The following is an 18,974-nucleotide window of genomic DNA, read 5'->3' as shown; positions in this document are numbered from 1 at the left end:
CAACCAATTGATATCATGGTTAAAAAGTCTTTTCCTTAAATCTGATGGGTGTAAAAGTAAAAAGTAACAGCATTTGTATGGGGCTCCGTTTTTGTTGTTGTTTTCTTCAGACATGACAAAAAAACAAGGACTGACTTTCCAATATGAATGGTGCACGAAAGGGTTATGTATGCACATACTTCTAATTTATTCAACTTCAATTTGAATTTGGTCTGAAGCTACTGATACCTTGTATGAAACGTTAGCTTTACTTTGCATATAAGCTGAAGAAATCAATGCAAAAGTACTACTTTATTCATGGTTATTATCAGGTAAAATGTTAAGTGCTGCTGGTTATTTTTAAGAGCTTGTTTTCTGATAGATGCAATAAGTTAAGTAAAAAGATGATGGAAAGGAGAATTAGGTCCTAGTCTTGATTCTGGTACTAAATGTTTGACCTTGGGTAACTCTGCCCTTTGATGGGCCCTGGGTTTTCTCCTCTATAACTTTTGAGGTGGGAGTGGACTAGTTGACAAGTCAGGCTCCTCCCAAGTCCAACATTCCTAGAGACTAACATGCCAGATCCTATTATCTTGATATAAAAATAATAATCTTTCATAAAAGCTCACACAAACATACTATATGATCAAATATCAGAATGACTCTTGGAAAAAAACATATGGTTTGCTATCTGGGTTACTTTTTGCAGCAATCAGGCAATTCATTTGGCATTTGTTTGATTGTATAATTTAATGACAATATAAACAGCATAGTTTTGTTATTTTTCTTTTAAAAAGACTAAAGCAAAACTGATATAAAGCTAACAAAAACTACTGTGACATCAGTTTGACATTCAAAGTTTGTTTCTTAGCAAAAGTGGCCAAAGATATTTTGACTTGATACAGAATATATAATATAAAGACTTTTAGACCTAAAAATCTTCAAACATTATTTGAATTTAGCAAAACATAAGCAAAATTTTAATATCAAAGTGCTAAACAGTACTGCCTTAAAAGTCACTGCAAATGAACCATAAAATAACTGCATGGGAAGTAACATTTATTGTACAAATGGTTAATAAAAAGACACATTATAAATATATATGTAACCTGCTATATTTATATATATTTGCTTATTTAATTTCTAATTGGTGTATCCAAGTCACTGTGAACACCCAATTTAAGTACTCTGTAACTCAGCTTCCAGGAGCTGGTGGTCTTGCAATAAATACAGGCAAAGCTATTACAATATAACGTGCATACAAATGTTTATACAAATAAGGACACTATGCAACAAATTATCTCATAGTAATATGGCATTAACAGTATAAACATACAAAAGGGAGTACGAACACGGAATGTTGAAACGCAGCCTACTAATCCTTTCTAGTACTCACATTCATACTATTTTTTAAAAAATAAGACTTGCTTGCTCTCCAAAATTGTCTCTTTAACTGATAACAAAAATTAAATTATATATATATATATATATTAAAAAACCTTATTACCCCTGGTGTTTACCCTGTATGATCCGGTTCCTATTTATTTCCATGTTCTTATCTAGGGATCAATCACTTGAGGCTCACTGAATGCTCCCAGGCTTCTGAATCAATGTGTCAGTCAGTTGCTCTAACTGAAGGAAGTTTAGGGAATTCTGGCTGGGTTGACAGAACACAACCAAAAACAGTTGTATGTAATCCATCTTATAAACTGAGCCCCCTTCAGGACAGCTGGACCCAAGTCAGGGCAGAGATCTGGATCCATTCATGGCCTGAAATCTTGGATGGACCAGACCTCAGAAGGGTTCTTATAGGGCAGGCGGACAAAGCCTCTGCTAGGAAATCAGCACTTGTCATTTGCTAACTTGACTGCCTCCTTTTCATTTCCATATAAAAGAAAGGAGAGTTAATAAACAAGACTGAGTAAGACAGCACTTTAAAAATTGCACTTGTATATGGAAGCAAACAGCCATTATCATTTTGCTATGTCTCTCTTATAGGTTATCCTCCATCTTTCACCATTTGTTGAAATAAAGGAAGAAAGAAATCAAGAACAGGGAATTTGTGCCTTGTTTGCACCACACACGTACCCTTGATACAGGAAGTGTATTCTAAAGTGATCATCTCTAGACAGGTCCTACCCTGGCGAACAACCCTTGGCTGTTCTTGTTTTTAAATACAAAGCAAGTAGAACTGTATTCCCCAGAAACAGTTTTAAAACAGTTCTATTATCCTTTCTTTCCCTGCTGGGATAGCATCATCCAAAAGTGCTTTGTTAGCAATTTCTTAGAAAACCCTCATGAACTCCTAACCCCCTCCCACCCCGACCCCAAAGCCTAAATATAAAACACAACCCCAACACAATACTCTGCAAGTTTTCTGGCTTTAGGCTGTAAAGAAAAGTGCCAGAAAAAAAGTCTTTCTTTTTGTCAGGAGCTGCTGTTTCTCTTAAGGAAGGACAGAAGTGGTAGGTGTCCAGACCCACCCCTCTGCTGCTTAGCAAGCAGGTACTAGCAGGCAAGGCAGCTCCCTGCTCAGGCTGCTCCTACTCAGAAGGGCAGGGTGTCCAGGAAGAGCCTGTCAATGATGGAGGGGGGAGACACCAGGTCTTCCAGCTTCAGATAGAAGATGCGCTGGAGGCCCAGGGTGCAGATCTTTCGCAGTTCGACCAGGGCACCCAGGACCTTGGGCTCGGTGGGCTCCAAAGCCTGTCCCTTACTCTGGTGGTCTTTTAAGCTGCTTGTGATCTTGTTGCATAGCTCCTCCACTCTCTTTGGTTCTTTTAACCCATGTCGTTCTGCAGAGGCATAGAAAAGGTCAAGTTTAGGAGGCAGTTACATCTTAAGAAACTCTGAATTTCTAATCGAGACCTGTGTCCCGTTCTGCCAGTTAGAATGATATTTTACAATCAAAGTGCCCTCCCTCTTAGAGGCAGTTCATGCCCTTTGGTATCAAATAGCACCAGGTTTTAACTCCCAGACTGTCACTCACTGTGTGCCCTTGAGTAAGTCCCTTAACTTCTCAGCCCTGGTTTCCTTATAAAATGAAAATAATAACAATGCAATTCAGGGTTTCTGAGCAGACAAACTTAGGTGAATAATGCGGATGAAGCAGACAGTTTCCCACACATGGCCACATTGAATGAATGACAGGATGGTTATTATCTTGCACACCTTATCCTACTGAGGTCTTACAAAAGCCCTGTCAGGAGGCAACTTGTTTTCAGAGTAACCCGGAATCACATCCAGGCAAATGAATGAACATCCCCACCTTGCCAGACTCACTTGGTGGGGGAAGCTATAAGGTCCACTGGCTAACGCAAGGGCTGCTCCATGAGACCCAAACCAAAGTGCACTCTCGTGTTTTCATGCTGACCAGCATTGAAAAAATCCAGTTTTCCTTTGCCTCATTTTTCCCCCTTGAAACACCCATGGACCTAAACCTGGCAGTCTGTACAAAATACATACGTCCCCCTGCTGTGGAGATGGCAAAGTCAAAAGGGAGGAGGCCCAGAAGGAGGCAGCATAGACATTTTATAAAGTAGCTAGACATGAATACTAGTATGTTATTTTCTACAAAACAATATAAAAAATGATCCCCACGTTAAATATTGTGATCTCTTATTTCATGTATAAGGTTAAGTGATTTTCCCGAAGCCACACAGCTACTAAAAGCTGGGATTTGAACCCTGTCTTCTGAGGCAGACTCTTTCCTCTTGCTCCAGAGCAATGGTATCTCTCCCTGTAATGAGAAAGGAGCCTGGCGTCCAGCACCAATTACTCCGCTCCCTCTGCATGTAGATATCAGAGTGAAGATCTTTCCTCCACCTTTCCGGAGTGAAAACCTTGGCCCCAGTTACCTCAAAGTTTTCATGATGTCTTTTCCTGGCCCCAGTTATCTCAGTCCAAGTTTTCATCTCTCAGTATATTTTAGATGTAACGTAATAATTCATGAGAGATGAAAGACATCCAACCAATGAGAAATCGCATTTTAGTTTCTAATTTTCCCCACATTAATTTTTTTAAAATTTGGGATTATTTCTGTTAGAAAAGTTACTTCCCTAAAGCAAAAGTCATCAGAATAATAAAGCCACTATCCAGACAGATACTTTTTTCTTCTCTTGTCCTAAATTAAAGGAGGCCAAGCACAAGGAGATCTGCATTCTTCCCCAGCTTGGCTAATTGTGTATGACTTGGGTGGGTTTCTCCCTCTCTAGGGCCCATCTTAAAGGAGAATATTGGATTTAATGAACTCTAAGGTTCCTTCCAGCTTTGAGGTGTTATACTTATATTCAAGTCCAACTATGAAAATTGCCAGCAGCATCTCAATGGATTGTAATGCACAGACGTCTCGTCTCAATGCAACATAATACAGAGGAGGGGGCACTGGACTTTGGTGCAAGTTCCAGTTCTGGTTCTGTCACTTACTAGTGGTGTGACCTAACCACTCTAAGGCTCAGTGTCATCCTAGGAAAAATGGGTAACTACGTTAAGTCTTTGTTGTATTCTTCTTCTTTCCTTTCTGTGTGTCTTAAATATTACACAATAAGTCAAAAGAAAAAGTGTGATTTCAATAAAACCTACTTCCATAGGTTTCTGTGAGGCTCAGCTACAATGGTGCTACATGAAAATGCTCTGTCAGCTGAAGAGTGTTACACTCAGGTACAGTCAGCACGTAAGATGATGCTTGACACATGGCAATGGTTGGCAAAGGCAGGGTCAAAAAAAAGAAAAAAAAAAGGCAATAAAATCCCCTAATGTCTCAGCTTTGCAATGTAAAATTTTGCTTCCCCCAGGAAACTATTAGCTAATCAGTCCAGACGCAAATCTGTCCTCTATGGTTTACCTTTACTCAATACACTCACTTAAGAGTCAACTTCGAGAGTAATCCAGCCTGCAATGGTGTTCTGCCTAAAGTTTTATTTCCCCTCCAAAGCAAAAAAAAGAAGAAGAAGAAGAAGCAGACTGCAATTTTGGCAGTATGTTTTAAGAGCTATAAAATGTTTATAACCTCTGACCAAGTAATCCCACTCAAGGGAATTTATCTGGAGAAAAAATTCAACAGAAGAATAAAGCTGTATGCACAAAGACATTTGGGATAGCATTATCTATCTTAAAAACTGGGAAAAATAAAGAGTGGAAGAATATAGGAATCTTTAAGTAAAAAATAGTATGTCCATGTAATGAAAGATTCTGTAGACATCAGAAAGGACCAATACTAAGGCTAAGAAGCAACATGAAAAAATACATAATATCACATTAAATGGAGAATAGAACATAAAATGGTACCTAATCTGTGATTACATCTATGTAAAAATTATTTCTGCATACAGAGAAGGATGAAAGAAAACAGGAAAGTGAAAATATTTATGAGATTGACAGATAACTCTTCTAAAATTTCCAGGCTGATACTATTTGTATAATAAACAATGTTAAAATAGAACAAATGAGGATTTGGTCCTTTGTGAAGCTCTCTAGTAGCTATAACATGATCACACAATCATCTTGCTGATAGCACATTCTATTAATACTGAGATATATCAAATTAGGTTCATAATCCAGGGAGAGATGCTTCTTCCTGAACAAAATACCAATCCATTGTTTTAAGCTTTCCTTTCCTTTCAGGGCCTCATGTCTTGAATTATATTCAAGATTCCATATTCATTTTCAGAATAAAGAAATTGGGCAATGTTGTTGGCTTGATTTTGGGAGGGGGTTTATTATGGAGCCTTGTAACCAGACTTTCTCATGGCCAAACTCACAAAAGGTGCCTGGGAGTTTTCCCTGCTCTCCAACCAGTTGTGACTGCTCAATAACTATGGCAACCATTATTTATTCAGTGAATTCAAGTGGAGATCGATACCTCCTGCCAGCTGGATCAACCCTAGGCCTGGAATTCCTTGAGGAATTCAGAGACTCTCCTTGTTAGAAGCCAAAGGCACCTTCTTTGTTGTTTTGAGCAGCTACTGGATGTGTGGCTTCTTTACTTTTCCAAAAGGGCAGAGATAAAATTCAGTCTCTATGCAAACTACTGCCAGCAGCCAGCAAGGTTTTCAAATCACTAGGGAGTCACTAAGTGTCTAGGAGCTTCTTAGTAATTTGAAATTCCTCAAAACCCCAATCACTGACATTTTAGTTTAAGGGACCCCCCCCCTTTCTTCCTGCAGTTTAGTAAACATGGCCGCAGAACTGATATTCAGAGTTCACAAATTTTGAAGGAAACCAGACATTTGAATATTTCCCCTTCCTAGAGAATTATCCACAGATCTTAGTTTAAGATCTCTGTCCACCATTAAACAAAACAAGCTTCTCTGTATTTTCTGCGTTTTGATGATCTACACCATTTTTATCCAATAATTCAATATTTTAACTCAGCTTTATGTATTCAAAACTTTAAAATACAATTTATAGACATGGTTAAGTAATGAATTTATGTGTCAAAACCATAGTATATATAAATTGGAAAGAATGTGAGTCATTTAGTTCAAACTCCCATCTAAGATAAGAATCTCCAGTACAAGATACTACAGAGACTTCCAGGCACCAGCTGGACTAGGAGTTCACTATTTCACCTGATAACAAAACACAGGGGTGGGAAAAAGTAGGTTTACAGTTGTTCATATAGAAAATAATGCAATAATTAAATAATAATACAAGAATAGACTCTGCGTTTTATGTAACCCTAATTCAAAGGGTTTGCAATAACCCTTTGAATTAGGTAGAACAAAGATGATCTTTATTTAACAGACAAGGTAAGGCTCAGAGAGTTAAGTGACTTGCCCATGGTCAGAATTAACAGGTTGTTCATTTCCTTCACTCCAAGTTCAGAAATATTTCTATTATACCAGGCTGCCTTGAGCATTATGTTAGAATGTCCCTCCTCATTCTGAGATGACCTCAGCCTCCTTATAACTCCCTCCTACTTTCTGTGTACCTAATTAACTAATTGATTAATTACTTCCTTCAACAAATATTTATTGATTATTTATTCTGTGCCAAGCAATGTTATAGCCGCTGGGGTTAGAGCAGTGGAAAAAACAGACAACAGATCACACTCCTGACCTGTGTGGTGTTAACATCTAAAGACACTGTTGGATTCCTGTGCATTTTAGCTATCCATGCCACAAATATCTCCTCTAAGACAGAGAGGAAGGGACGCAAGGAAGAGGAGCAGAGAGGAGGGAGAGTGAGGTGCGGAGAGGGAAGGAATGAAAGAGAAGGAGGGGAGAGAGAGGGAGAGGAGAGAAAGGGAGGGGAGAGAGATTGATTGAATGAAATAACAGAGCTATTTAGGTCTGTGCGCACGTTTTTCCGTTTTTCATCTAATTAAAATCCACTCATTCTTAAATCACAGAGCAAATATTTCTTGAAGGAAGCTTTTCCCTTTTAGTCTAGATTGTTTTTTCTACTTTTTCTCTCTGAAGGACATACAGGTTGAAATTAGATATTTCCGTGACTGTTGGCTGCCTCCTCCTTTAACTGGAAGCTTCGTGGGGGCAGGGACTATACCTGCTCACTGCTGTGTGTCCGGCACCAGGCCCACTACATGGGCGACGCCAGGAGCAGAGACCAGGATTCACATGGATTCGCTCTCGTGCTCACACCAGGACATACAGTCGTTGAGTACAGCGGCCTGCACTCTTTTAATTTTTCTCTTCTTGCTATTGAGATTATGTATGTGATTTCACAAATGTTTAATGCTATTCCACTGTAGCTGCTTTTCCCCAAAATGCACTCAAGAGTTCCACTGCCATGACTTCGCTATGCTGTTTCCTTGACTTGCAATGTCCTTCCTCTGTAACTTGCCATATCTAGATATCACCTCGTTGGGAAGCCATTCATGATCAGCAGCTCCATCTTTGTACACCCCCAACAACTCAGCAGTAATCAGGACTTCCCCAGCACCAAATCTGTCCCTTTTAAGAACCTGAGCACTAACCTTCATACATTGAGTTCCTTGCATCTTAATCAGATATGACTTCCTAGTAGGCCGTATACTTTCTGACAGCAGAACTCACGCATGGCTCATCTTTGCATCCCTAGAGACTGACACTATGGGGGGCTCCTTAGTTATTAATTTTAATTAACTGAAACTAGATATCACCTCATTAGTACCCTATCAGAAGCAAGGCATTTTTATGACTCTATGTAAGGGATGCGGAACTGGCCAAAATGAATGGTTAGGGCAGATGAACTGGGGACCTAACAACATTTAACAACCACAGCTGTGGGGAACTCCCTCTTACTGTAGGGAAGGACAGTGATCTGAAAGAAACCATTTCCTGCCCCACCTCACCACCCAGTTTTTCACATAGAGAGAGGTGGAGGAAGAAGAAGAAGAAAAAAGAATTAGAAAAAAAGCCATGTTTGTGCAAACTATCAGTACTGTCTAGATTCTTAATATTCCTGGAAGCAAGACTGGTTAGACTTCTAAGACCCGGTTTCCTTTTCATGAGTTCTCTGCGGTTTAGGAACAGACAATTTTGGGTTGTGTGTTTTCTGATGCCAATAGCCCAAGTGATATTCCACAATCACCCTTTATGATCAATGGAACATATTCAGAAGTCAAGATTTCATGGGAGCCCATATTCTAATGAAAATTAATATCCAGAACAATGCACATTGCTGTTTCCCTGGCATTGCCTGTTCTGCCACTTCCTGATGCTTTCACACATTTCAAACCCCCTCCCAACCAGCGAATCACAAAAAGAGTACTGTAAGGTCCAGAAATGAGAGAAGAGGGGCTTATGTATGTTAGAACCACGGCATCTAAAACAAGCCACTCTGCCTAGGCTGGCGGGACTGAGCGCAGGAACTGAGCGCCGCCATGAAAAACTGACTGGGTGAGTTTTAAGTGCAGCTTAATTCCTTTCATCTCATTGTCCTTCTCTGAGCCCCTCTCAAACATCCGAGAAGAAATTCACGAAACATACTGCCTTCTAAAGCCACCACCTGTTTCCTCATGCCACTGAGACTGATTTTGGATTGTGTGAAGATCCCATGCGGAAGGGGCAGGCACATGCTTAATGTGATGGAGTCCCTGTCACCATCCCTCCAGGATAGAACACAGGTGAATCGAATGCCTATTCTGAATTCCGTCTGGCTGCATCACAAACCTAATTTTATGTGATCCTGACTGCCGCCTCATAGAATAGAAGTTGTTATTCCATTTTACAGATGGGAAAACTAAGGTTCAGAGAAATAAAACACATTACCCAATGACACCTACTTATTAAATATGGGACCCCAGATTAAAGCCTGGGGGAGAAGCTGGATTCCCAAGTCCATGCCATTTCTACCATGCCAAACGGCCTCCTGCTGAGCAAGTCTCCACATAACTGAACTGTCCAATCTCCCCAGGTTGGGACTGCCTGACCTCAGAGTTGTCTATTAATATTTACTTAAAGAGAAAACAAACAAAAAAAGACATGGACCTCGGGCCCTCCTCTTAAACTACGGCTCTCACACCTGGACTGGCCTTTTCCCTCTTTGTCTCTTTTCTGCTACAATTTGGGCTCGAAACCAGCTGTCAGGGTAGATCTTTCTAACATGCAAGCTTTGCCATGATGCTCTTCTGGTCAAAACTTTCTGTGGAGTCCCACCGAGCTCCTCCAGATGAACTACAACCTTCTCACCTAGGTGTGAAAGCTTCTTCCTGTCCTACCCCACCCTTATTATCATAGCAGTCACATTTCCCATGACTCTTTAGACACAGTCTTCCGGAAACATATTTTCAATGGCTTTAGCAGATTTTTACTTATGTCCAGAAATCTCACTCCTTCCATTTTAGCTTGGCGACATTGTATCCTTTTATCAAGGACCAGGTCATGTTACCTCTTCTGAGAAGACTACCCCCCACCTTTGGCCTCTCAGCACTTTGTACCCAATCCCACATTCCTACCATGGCCCTCAACCCGTTGTATCACAGGTACCCTCCGGGGATGAATGTCAGCACCTCTGAACACTCACTGAAATGCCACAGTGCCTCAATTAGCAAGCACTTGTTGATTAACTATATAGATTTGATTTCTGTAGAGATGTGGTGATGGATGGGGTTTATTTACAGAAAGCCGAGTCTGGTTCTGGATTTTGTTTGTTTTTAAAAATGAACAAAACTCCATACTCCCTAGTCTTGAATGTTTAACTGTCCTAGGAAGAGCTAAATGGTTTTGAAATTGAGCTGAAGTACTTTAGTTGAAAGGCAACCTTTGGACCCATTTCATTACAGTCTTGCTGGAGTAATATCCCTGTGCCTTAAAGGTGCTTATTTTCTTTGCGTGTTCCCGGTTTGAAAGTTCTTTAAATCGAATTCATACCCTTAGAGACTGCCTTTATTTTTGTTTCGTTAATGACTCCCTTGGAAGTCTCTGTCAGCTCTCACCAAAAAGAAGGAAGTTTTGCCCTGGCCAGGTGTCTCACTTAGTTGGAACATTGCTCCTTAGACCAAAAGGTTGCAGGTTCGATCCCTGGTCAGGACAGGTACAGGAAGCAACTGATCAATGTTTCTCTCTCACAGCAATGTTTCTGTCTCTCTCTCTCTTTCTCGAATCAATAAATGAGTATATTTGGGTGAGGATTAAAAAAAAAAAAAAAAAGAAGGAAGTTACTCAGCCAGGAGCAAAGACCGAGAGGAGGTAGGGTTCCACTTGGAATACTGAGGGCACAAGCTAGTGTCTGATTCCTACAGTAGCACATGCCATTTAATTTTCTTTGCCTCCACGAAAATCAGTCAACGACGACCAGCCTAGCCTCTTAAGGTACTCAGATATATCTCACATAAGGTAACAGGAAAGCTCCCAAGAAGGTACCTGAAAACAAGGCACATCTCCTGTTATCAGAAAGAAGGGCCCTCTGTGCCAAAGGATGCATTTGGTCCTCTGTGAAACTCATCACCTGCCTGAAAACACATGTTTTTCAGGCATTTAAGAGGGTATCAAATCTGAACCTCAATCCTCAGTTCAACAGCCTAAGCTGTGTTTCCGCCTGATGAAAAAAATGGGAGGTAAGCCCCGAGTTTGTCAAGCTTCCTCTGGAGCCTCCACCAACTGTCCCTGCCTCCTCAGGCTCCAGTCTGGCTGAGAAAGATGAGATCAAACTGGAAACTCTGAAAGTGTCAAGGCATAAAGAAAGCTTGGACTTTGGGCTTCGGAAGCAGCCACAAGGAGATGACATCTTCTCTCTTACCTGCCATGCCTTTCTAGTTCTCTCTCTCTCTCTCTCTCTCTCTCTCATTCATTCTCTCTCTCTCTCTCTCTCTCTCTCTCTCTCTCTCTCTCTCTCTCTCTCTCTCTCTCTCTCTCCTTCTCTCTCTCCTTCTCCCTCATTCCATCCTGGGAACCTTTATCTCCCAAAAGATAGAAAGGGAGAGACGTCTGGGGAGAGAAAGGTATAGTACAGAAATTGTATATCTTATGCTTCTGTTTCTAAACTTAAAAAAAATATTTTATTTACTTATTTTTAGAGAGAGGAGAAGGGATGGAGAAAGAGAGGGAGAGAAACATCAATGTGTGGTTGCCTCTCACACACCCCCAACTGGGAACCTGGCCTACAACCCAGGCATGTGCTCTGACTGGGAATCGAACCAGTGACCCTTTGATTGGCAGGCCAGCACTCAATCCACTGAGCGACACCAGCCAGAGTGTTTCTAAACTTTTAAAAATTAGTGAGTTGAGCCATTTCTGCTGTTTACAAATATCCATTTTCCTCAGTCCTCTGACATTCAAAGTTGTTAAATAAAGTTGTAAATAAATAAATAAAGGTGTGTTGTACATGTGTGTAGCCAAGGACTAGGGAGAGGGGAAGATTTGCCCCTCTGCCCCACAGGAATGGGCTGGGTAAGGTAATCCTCCTTTGAAACCCCTTGTGAAAACAGTCCTGAAGCAGCCGGTTCTCCTGTCTACAGGGTGCCTGTGGAAACTTAGAATTTCATACATTGGGCTTGTTGACAATGGTAACTCAATAGGAATCCCCTTTCCTGGAGGTTCATGACAGTAAGTTGCAGCTACACATCACTTGTTTAAACCGGGTTAAACACAGCAGATTTCAGAAAAGTGGCAATCATTTTCCTAATTGTCCTGGTGTATGACAGCCAAAGCCAGAATCCACCTTAACACAGGAAAGGAGGGCAAGGGGGACGTGGTCCCTGTGGGTGGCAGCAGGGTGGCGCTTACCTGTGATCATGCTCAGTGCTGACAGGCAGGCTAAGGCTTGGATATCAAGGTTCAGGCTCTGCAAACTTAAGGAAAAGTCTTTAATGGAGTCGAGCCACTCTCCAAATCCACGAAGGCACTGAAGTCGGTGCAGGACAAGTCCATTGCAGAACACAAACTTATCTTCAGCAGTGTTTGACCTACAAGAGAAAGTCACGGGGGTGGGGGTGCGGAGACATTAAATGGGTCGATTCAGTCTGTCCAATGGGATCATATCATAACTCACAGGGGCCCAGACAGCCACGGAGCAGTGCTCAGAACCCTGCGTGGTGCCGTCCAACCTGCCAACACACCCTTGATGAGCAAGACTGTGCTCCTGGGATAAACAGCCACGACCACTTGTCTACGCTAACTTCCTCGGTGAGCACCAGACTGTTGGGGACTCGCCCTAGGACAGGACACTGAGGAGCAGGCACTCCTGAGCCATGGAGGTGACGCTCAGTGCACTGCTTCTCTCTGCAGTGAATCAAGACGGTTCCCTCGTCTTCTTAAATGCCAAAAACAGGTAAGGCCTGAGGCTAGATATATGGTTCCGCTGTGCAGACTCTGAAAACACCAAGCCCCTGCAAGTGCTGGAAGTCCATCACAAACTAAAAAGCAGGCCCAAATTTAAAGAGTCCTGGTGTTGTATTACCTTCTCTGCTTTTAACAATGGGGCTGTGGAGAACTAGTTCTAAATCTGTCCTGAGAGTGTATATTATGTCCACAAACATCCCATACTTCTCTCATGAAAGGTGCCCTGAGTGGTGTAATTGGATGTTACCACTCAGCCAGGGAGACCCTGGGCGCTCCTTTACTTTCTCTTAAGTTTCCTTTTCCTTATGTATAACACGGGAGTTCTAATTGCTACTTCCTAAGATTGTTAAGGGAATTAAATGAAATATGGGATCTGAAAGCCCAGGCAGAGTGCCTGGTACACAAGAGAAGTATTAGCTGTAATTAATTCTGAATTCTATGTGATCCTAACTTTAATTTTAGCCTTCCTTTAATTTTCAAATCTCTTTCCGCATAGTTATCTCTTTCAGCCTACTGCACGAACAAGTTAATATCTCTCCAACTGTGCCTCTTGGATGAATAGCTTCATTCATTCATTCACTTGTCAAGTATTTCCTAAGCACCCACATATGTGCCATTCCTAGAGCCAGGCACTGGAGAAAACCCGGTGAATAGAGCACATATAGCGCCTGTCCGCAGGGAGCTAATCATTTACTTAATCCTTCGCTGCCTGCCTAATAGATGATAGTCACATTGCTGGTTTGGCTCCTGAGTACAGCGGATTAGCTATAAGGATGCTAATTTCTGGCCCTTTAGTTGTAATTCCACCTCTGTCTCTCCCACAGTTCCCTCCACAGAAGTACGCAAGGACAGAATGACTCTGTCTCAGAGTTTAAAGCCTGGACCTCAGACCACTGGTATCAGAATCACTGGAGCAGAAGATAAAATGCAGATTTCTGGACTTCCTCTAAGATAGCTCCAAACCAAAATAGCTTGGACTGAGGCATGGGAATCGGCCCTTTAAACAAGAATTTCTGGTAATACAACATGAAATTGGAAAGGGGGGTAAGGAAGAGAATAAAGGGAAAGGGGACTTTTTTCCTATAATATTTGGTGACATGTGGGTACCATCTCCTAAAAATACATAACTGCAAGGAAGCAAGGAAAACTGAGTGTAAAATGCTACAGGTGGACTTTGTGAGGTGAGCTGAGATCCCGCATTCCAGCTTTTTGAAAAAGAACTTCCACTTTGTGTTTGGTGTCACTGAGCATGACAGGCTGAACCAAATTCTTTGTTCCAGAAGCTCTCTTGGAGTAAACACTGGGGGTTGAGAAGCAGGCGGAACTCTTTAGAGCCACATCTGGTGTACAGTGACTTGTAAATAGAAACCTGTGAGGTAAATGCAATGTTCAAAATAAATACTTGCTCCCAGGAAATGCCTGATGCACCATGTGACTCGTTCTAGAACCACAGAATGCTGGAGTTACAAGGAGTTTCAAGGGTCACCAAATCCAACCTCCTCAATTTACACGGAAAGAAACCGAACTTCCAATGAGGCAAGTGACCTTCTCAGGATCTTACAACAAGTCCGTAGTATAACCCGGGAGTCCTGGCTTCCAGTCCAATATACTACCCACTACTCAGTTGTGTTTTTGTTTTTGTTCATTTTTAAAATTATTTACTGATTTCAGAGACCAAGGTGGGGAAAGAGAGAGAACTGACCTGCAGTTCTACCGTTGATTGTGCTCCGATCAGAGATCAAACCCACCACCTTGGCATATCAGGGCGATGCTCTACTCAACTGAGCTACCCGCCCAGGGCTCCCTCTACTCAGTTTTTTTAATACCTGATCGTATTTTATATTTCCTTCTTGAACAAACTTCTCTCTGATGACTCATTTGCAAACACAGCAGATTTCAAACTTCTTCAAAGGAAGGAGTGGACTGAAGGAAGATAAAATAATACTAATTACCTGATGGAAAGTCTGAGAACGAACAGCTCCAAAAAGGCTGATTCTATAAGTAATGTCTGATCTTCTTTGGGGAGATCAGTAAATCCCGGGATCTTTTCTGCCCAGCTTCTGGATACATCAATGGAGGCTGTCAGAAGGCTGTAGAATTGCTGTACATGCTCAGCATCTGTGCCTGCAGCGGCCTGGTCAGTGGGACAGTACTAGAAAGCAAACAAATGGCCGAGAGCAACGTTATCTCAATTCAACAGGGATAGTGACATCATTTGCAAATGAGCTCTTCTAAGACTGTCTATGCCCGAACCCTTACTTTCAGGTCTGAGAATTTATAAAACCCTTTTGCATTCACGGTCTCATCTGATTCTCACAGTGACCCCATGGTACAGAGTGAATTTTGTTACCACTTAATAGACAAAGAAATTTGCGGAAGTCCCATCGGTGCAATGGTTTTTAATCTTGACTTCAATCCCTGGGGAGCTTTAAAAAACACTCTTGTCTGGGTCATCCCCTCAGAGATTCTAATTTAACTGGTCTGGGTTGAGGACCAGTCATGGGGACTTTTAAAACCTCCCAGATGATTCCCAAGGGCAGCCAGTGTTGAGAACCAATACCTCAGGGGTTTGTGTCCACAGGAGCCTTCAGGATCTACTGATTCCACCAAAGCACAGCTGTCTCCAAACAAGATGCTTAATTAACCCATGGTTCTCAAAGTGCGGTTCCTGGACCAGCAGCAGCAACACCAGGAAATGTACTAGAAAAGAACATCTCAAGCCCTCCCCCAGACCTACAGAATTGGAAACTCTGAGAGCAGGCCTGAGAAACTGTTCTATCAAGACCTCCAGGTGATTCTCATGCCCACAGAAGTTTGGGACTGACAGAATTAATGAACAGGAGAAGACAATGATTTTTGCTTGTTGTAGATGGATTTCCGCGAGACAAAACAAACCAGGAAGAGAAGGGGGGAGGATGTCCCCTTGGCAGGGCCCAGGCAGCTATGCACCATCAGACTCAAGACTTGTGGCTACTTAAGTTAATGAAAATTAAATTAACAATTTAGTTCCTCAGTCACACTAGCCATATTTCAAGCTCAATTGCCACCTGTGGTGTAGAACATGTCTATCACTGCAGAACATTCTATTGGACAGCATTGATCTAGAGGGTCCCGGGAGAAGAAAGATACAAATAGGAATAAAGTCTCTACTCGCTTTTGGATGTTCTGGTAGAGTCGGGGTTCTGCCTGAATCACAGGAAGACAATCTTTCCTGCTTCACGCAAAAGGATTGATAAAACAAGGTAATAATCAAGGGACAACCAACAGCACAGATACATCTGCAGAAATACTCCTGTGAATATGCACATCATTTCCCTCACACTAACAGCTGCAGGTGCTTTCGCATCCTGTATCTCTTGGGGCATGAATTTTAATCCTTATTTTACAAGTGAGGTAACAGGCTCAGAGAAGCTAAGAGAGGCTAAGAGACTTTCCTGAGGTACATAACCAACAGTGGTACAGCTAAGATTTACTCGTGACCTGTGGTTGCTTGTCCTACCTGCCTGGCTGTTAATAATGTCTGATGCTATTAGCTGGTAGCCCATAGTGTAGTTTTAAGAAACCATTTTACTTTGCTCTAAATGGAGGTCTCCAGGTATGCATTCATTTGGTCCCATATTTTGTCAGCAGCACAGTGACTGGCACATGATTGACCCTCAATCAATAGTTGTTGAACGGTGTTCAATGAAAGCAGGTTTGCCACAGTGCCCTAGTCTGGCTGGAGGAGAACCAGCCAATGAGCAGCCAGATCCTTATGGTAGAACTATTTAGGTAGGAGGAAATGAGTCACTTGTCTTAATTGGGTCTTTTTTTTCTCTTTGTGCTTTCCCAAGAGGCATGATGAAATAGCAAAAGAAACATCAGACAAAGAGCCGAGCTACTTCAATTCTAGATTTGTCCAGTCCCCTAATTTATGAAATAATGTAGCTCTGTGGCTTTAGTTATCCAGGGTAGATGACTTCACTTTTCTGAGCTTCAGTTTTCTCCTCTGTAAAACCAGGATAATACCTTCCCCTGTATTTTGTTGTGATGGTTACATGTGATAATATATGTGAAGGGCCTGACATATAGAACATGTTTCACAAATGATGACAGCGAGGATACTGGTAACAGTTGTGATCCCTGAGACCCTCACAGTCCCTCAGCCTCTATATTTATAAAATGGGGGAACGTTTCTACTTTTCAGCCCTGACTTTCTAGGATGCGATACCATCCAGTCCAGTTCAGAACCCTGGATCCTCTGTTCCCAATAATCTCACCCTGGAGGTTTCTGTGATGTAATGGACCAGAGGAGCCAAGTCCAGGTGAAGCAACCAGTCTTGCTTCCCATGCTTAGCTAAGGGTGGCGGTCTGATCCTGGTGTCAGACACTTCTCACCACCTCTTTTTAGCACGTGCACACTATTAACTGGAGGAGAGTAGAAAAGGGGGATTTTATTTTACTCTTTTTACTTTCTCCCCTGTTATGAATCTAATTCCATGTACACTTCAAGGGCAGGCTGAAAATCAGGGCAGAACCACCTTTAGAAAGCTGTCAGCATTACATGTGATGCTTCCAAATGAGTAGTAATATGGAATAGAGGCAGTAGGCCATGGGGTCCTTCTCCAGGCTCCTGCACTGAGTTGCTGTGCATCTCCAGACAAGTCACTTAACTTCTCTGGGTCTGTTTCTCCCTCTGAAGTAGGAAGTGACTGCAGTAGCCGATCCCTAAGATTCCCTCTGGCTCTTGCATTCAGCTGTCTTTCTGTTATTGATTTCTAGTTTAAGTCCATTGTGGTTTGACAGCAGACCCTGTAGGATTTCTATTTAAAAAAATTTGTTAGAGTGCGTAATACGGCCCAGAGTATCAGCAGTCCTGGTGAATGCTCCATGTCGTTCTAAATGTGGCTCATTACACCAGGTATGATGTTATTGCCTAGACTTTGACCTTTATTCAGCATTATTTTGTTTTAAAATAGTGTGTTACATGGAGAAAAAAAGACTAAAGGATGTAAACTTTTTCCTGGGAATGGGACCTAACGGCTCCTTTCTACACCAACTTCCTGAAACCATGGCTCACAACTCAATAATCTCTGCTTCCAATATTTGCTCACCATCCTCCAGAGCATTTAGCTTTCACCCAGTGTCCTCTGCAGGCCTCCACCCTGCTGGGCTCACATTTCATGCATCCTGCACACAGGGAAATGCAGTCCCTGCCTGCTCTGCATGTGCAGTTTGCTCTGATGAAGCCCAGCGAGGAGGAGAGCCAGCAGGCCTGGCATGCCAGTCTCCAGTCAGACCCCCTGGGCTTCACCTGCAGTGATTCTAGTCCATGTTCCAGCATTCTGGAGCCAAACTGGACACATCCTGAGCCACCAGTAACTTGGGAGCGAACGGAGGGCCAGCCTCCAATGCTGAGGGAAAAGACAAACCAAGTATCCCCTCTACTGAACATAAGATTTAAAGAAACACACAATGAAACAAATAAAAACGATATTAAATGTTGCCAAAAACACCCCAAAACACCCATAACAAGACATTAGATCCTTTCTCTGCTTGGCCTAGTACTTTACAAAAACTGCACCAACACTGGACCTAGAGTTGGAAGAACCAGCCCCCCTCTCTCTGCTTGTGTGCTCCCCTATGTTACTCTCTCGTAGCTAGGTAGGTTTGGGGGTCACCAAAGGAAATCTAGAAATATTTGTTTGTTGATCATCCCAGTGAAACATAGGCCAAGTAGAGAAAGACTTCAGAAATGAATCGTTTTTTCCTATTTATGCTAAGTTTTCATTCTAGCCTTTATGGATAACTGATCCATCAAAAATGTGGCTTTACCTCCTGTCAAAGACACAGCATTACATTTACTGATACCTAACATTTAATGGTGATTTCACCAAAGCACCTGAAATGAGAATCTGGCGCTACAAACAATGAAAATTATTTAAACTGAAATGAGCCTACATATTTCATATGGCAATAATCCGTCGTCGGCAGCCGTCCGTCTCGAGAGACGATGGTGTAGCTTCTTAAGAGTCTATCTGCACCGCCAAGAATGGTTGTGCAGTCCGACTCGGGAGTGACACGGTATCTGTCTCCTCCCGTGTTGAAGCGACATCTTGCGATGACGCTGGAGTGTCCTCTCCAGTGAAGCTGAAGCTACAGAGCCTGGGCAGGGTGATATGGAGGGTCTGCTGTTGCCCATGCAGCAGACCCCCCTCTCTTCGCAGCTGAAGGGCCCAAGGGAAAGACGGAGTCAATACAGCTTGGCTTCAGGTGCGCCGCAGGAGTTGCCGG

The 18,974-nt window shown here is 42.3% G+C and overlaps 1 protein-coding gene across 2 annotated transcripts in view; it reads right to left on the bottom strand.

Annotated features, from left to right (window-relative positions):
- Positions 1 to 2,311: 2,311 nt before the first annotated feature.
- NR4A3 (nuclear receptor subfamily 4 group A member 3) overlaps positions 2,312 to 18,974 on the bottom strand; it is a 33,996-nt gene continuing 17,333 nt past the window's right edge. For both annotated transcript variants that reach the window (XM_090274490.1, XM_090274491.1), the window contains 3 exons: positions 14,654 to 14,853; positions 12,147 to 12,325; positions 2,312 to 2,774 (listed from right to left, as the gene is read on the bottom strand). In XM_090274490.1, coding sequence (XP_090130616.1) covers positions 2,527 to 2,774; positions 12,147 to 12,325; positions 14,654 to 14,853 — 627 coding nt within the window. In that variant the 3' untranslated portion in view covers positions 2,312 to 2,526. The remainder of the gene's footprint in view (positions 2,775 to 12,146; positions 12,326 to 14,653; positions 14,854 to 18,974) is intronic.

Source organism: Furipterus horrens, unplaced genomic scaffold (genome assembly GCF_987537825.1).
Source record: "Furipterus horrens unplaced genomic scaffold, mFurHor1.1.pri manual_scaffold_4, whole genome shotgun sequence".
Taxonomy (NCBI): domain Eukaryota; kingdom Metazoa; phylum Chordata; class Mammalia; order Chiroptera; family Furipteridae; genus Furipterus; species Furipterus horrens.
The sequence above is the reverse complement of the archived record's forward strand: the minus strand, read 5'-3'. Positions and strand labels throughout refer to the sequence as shown.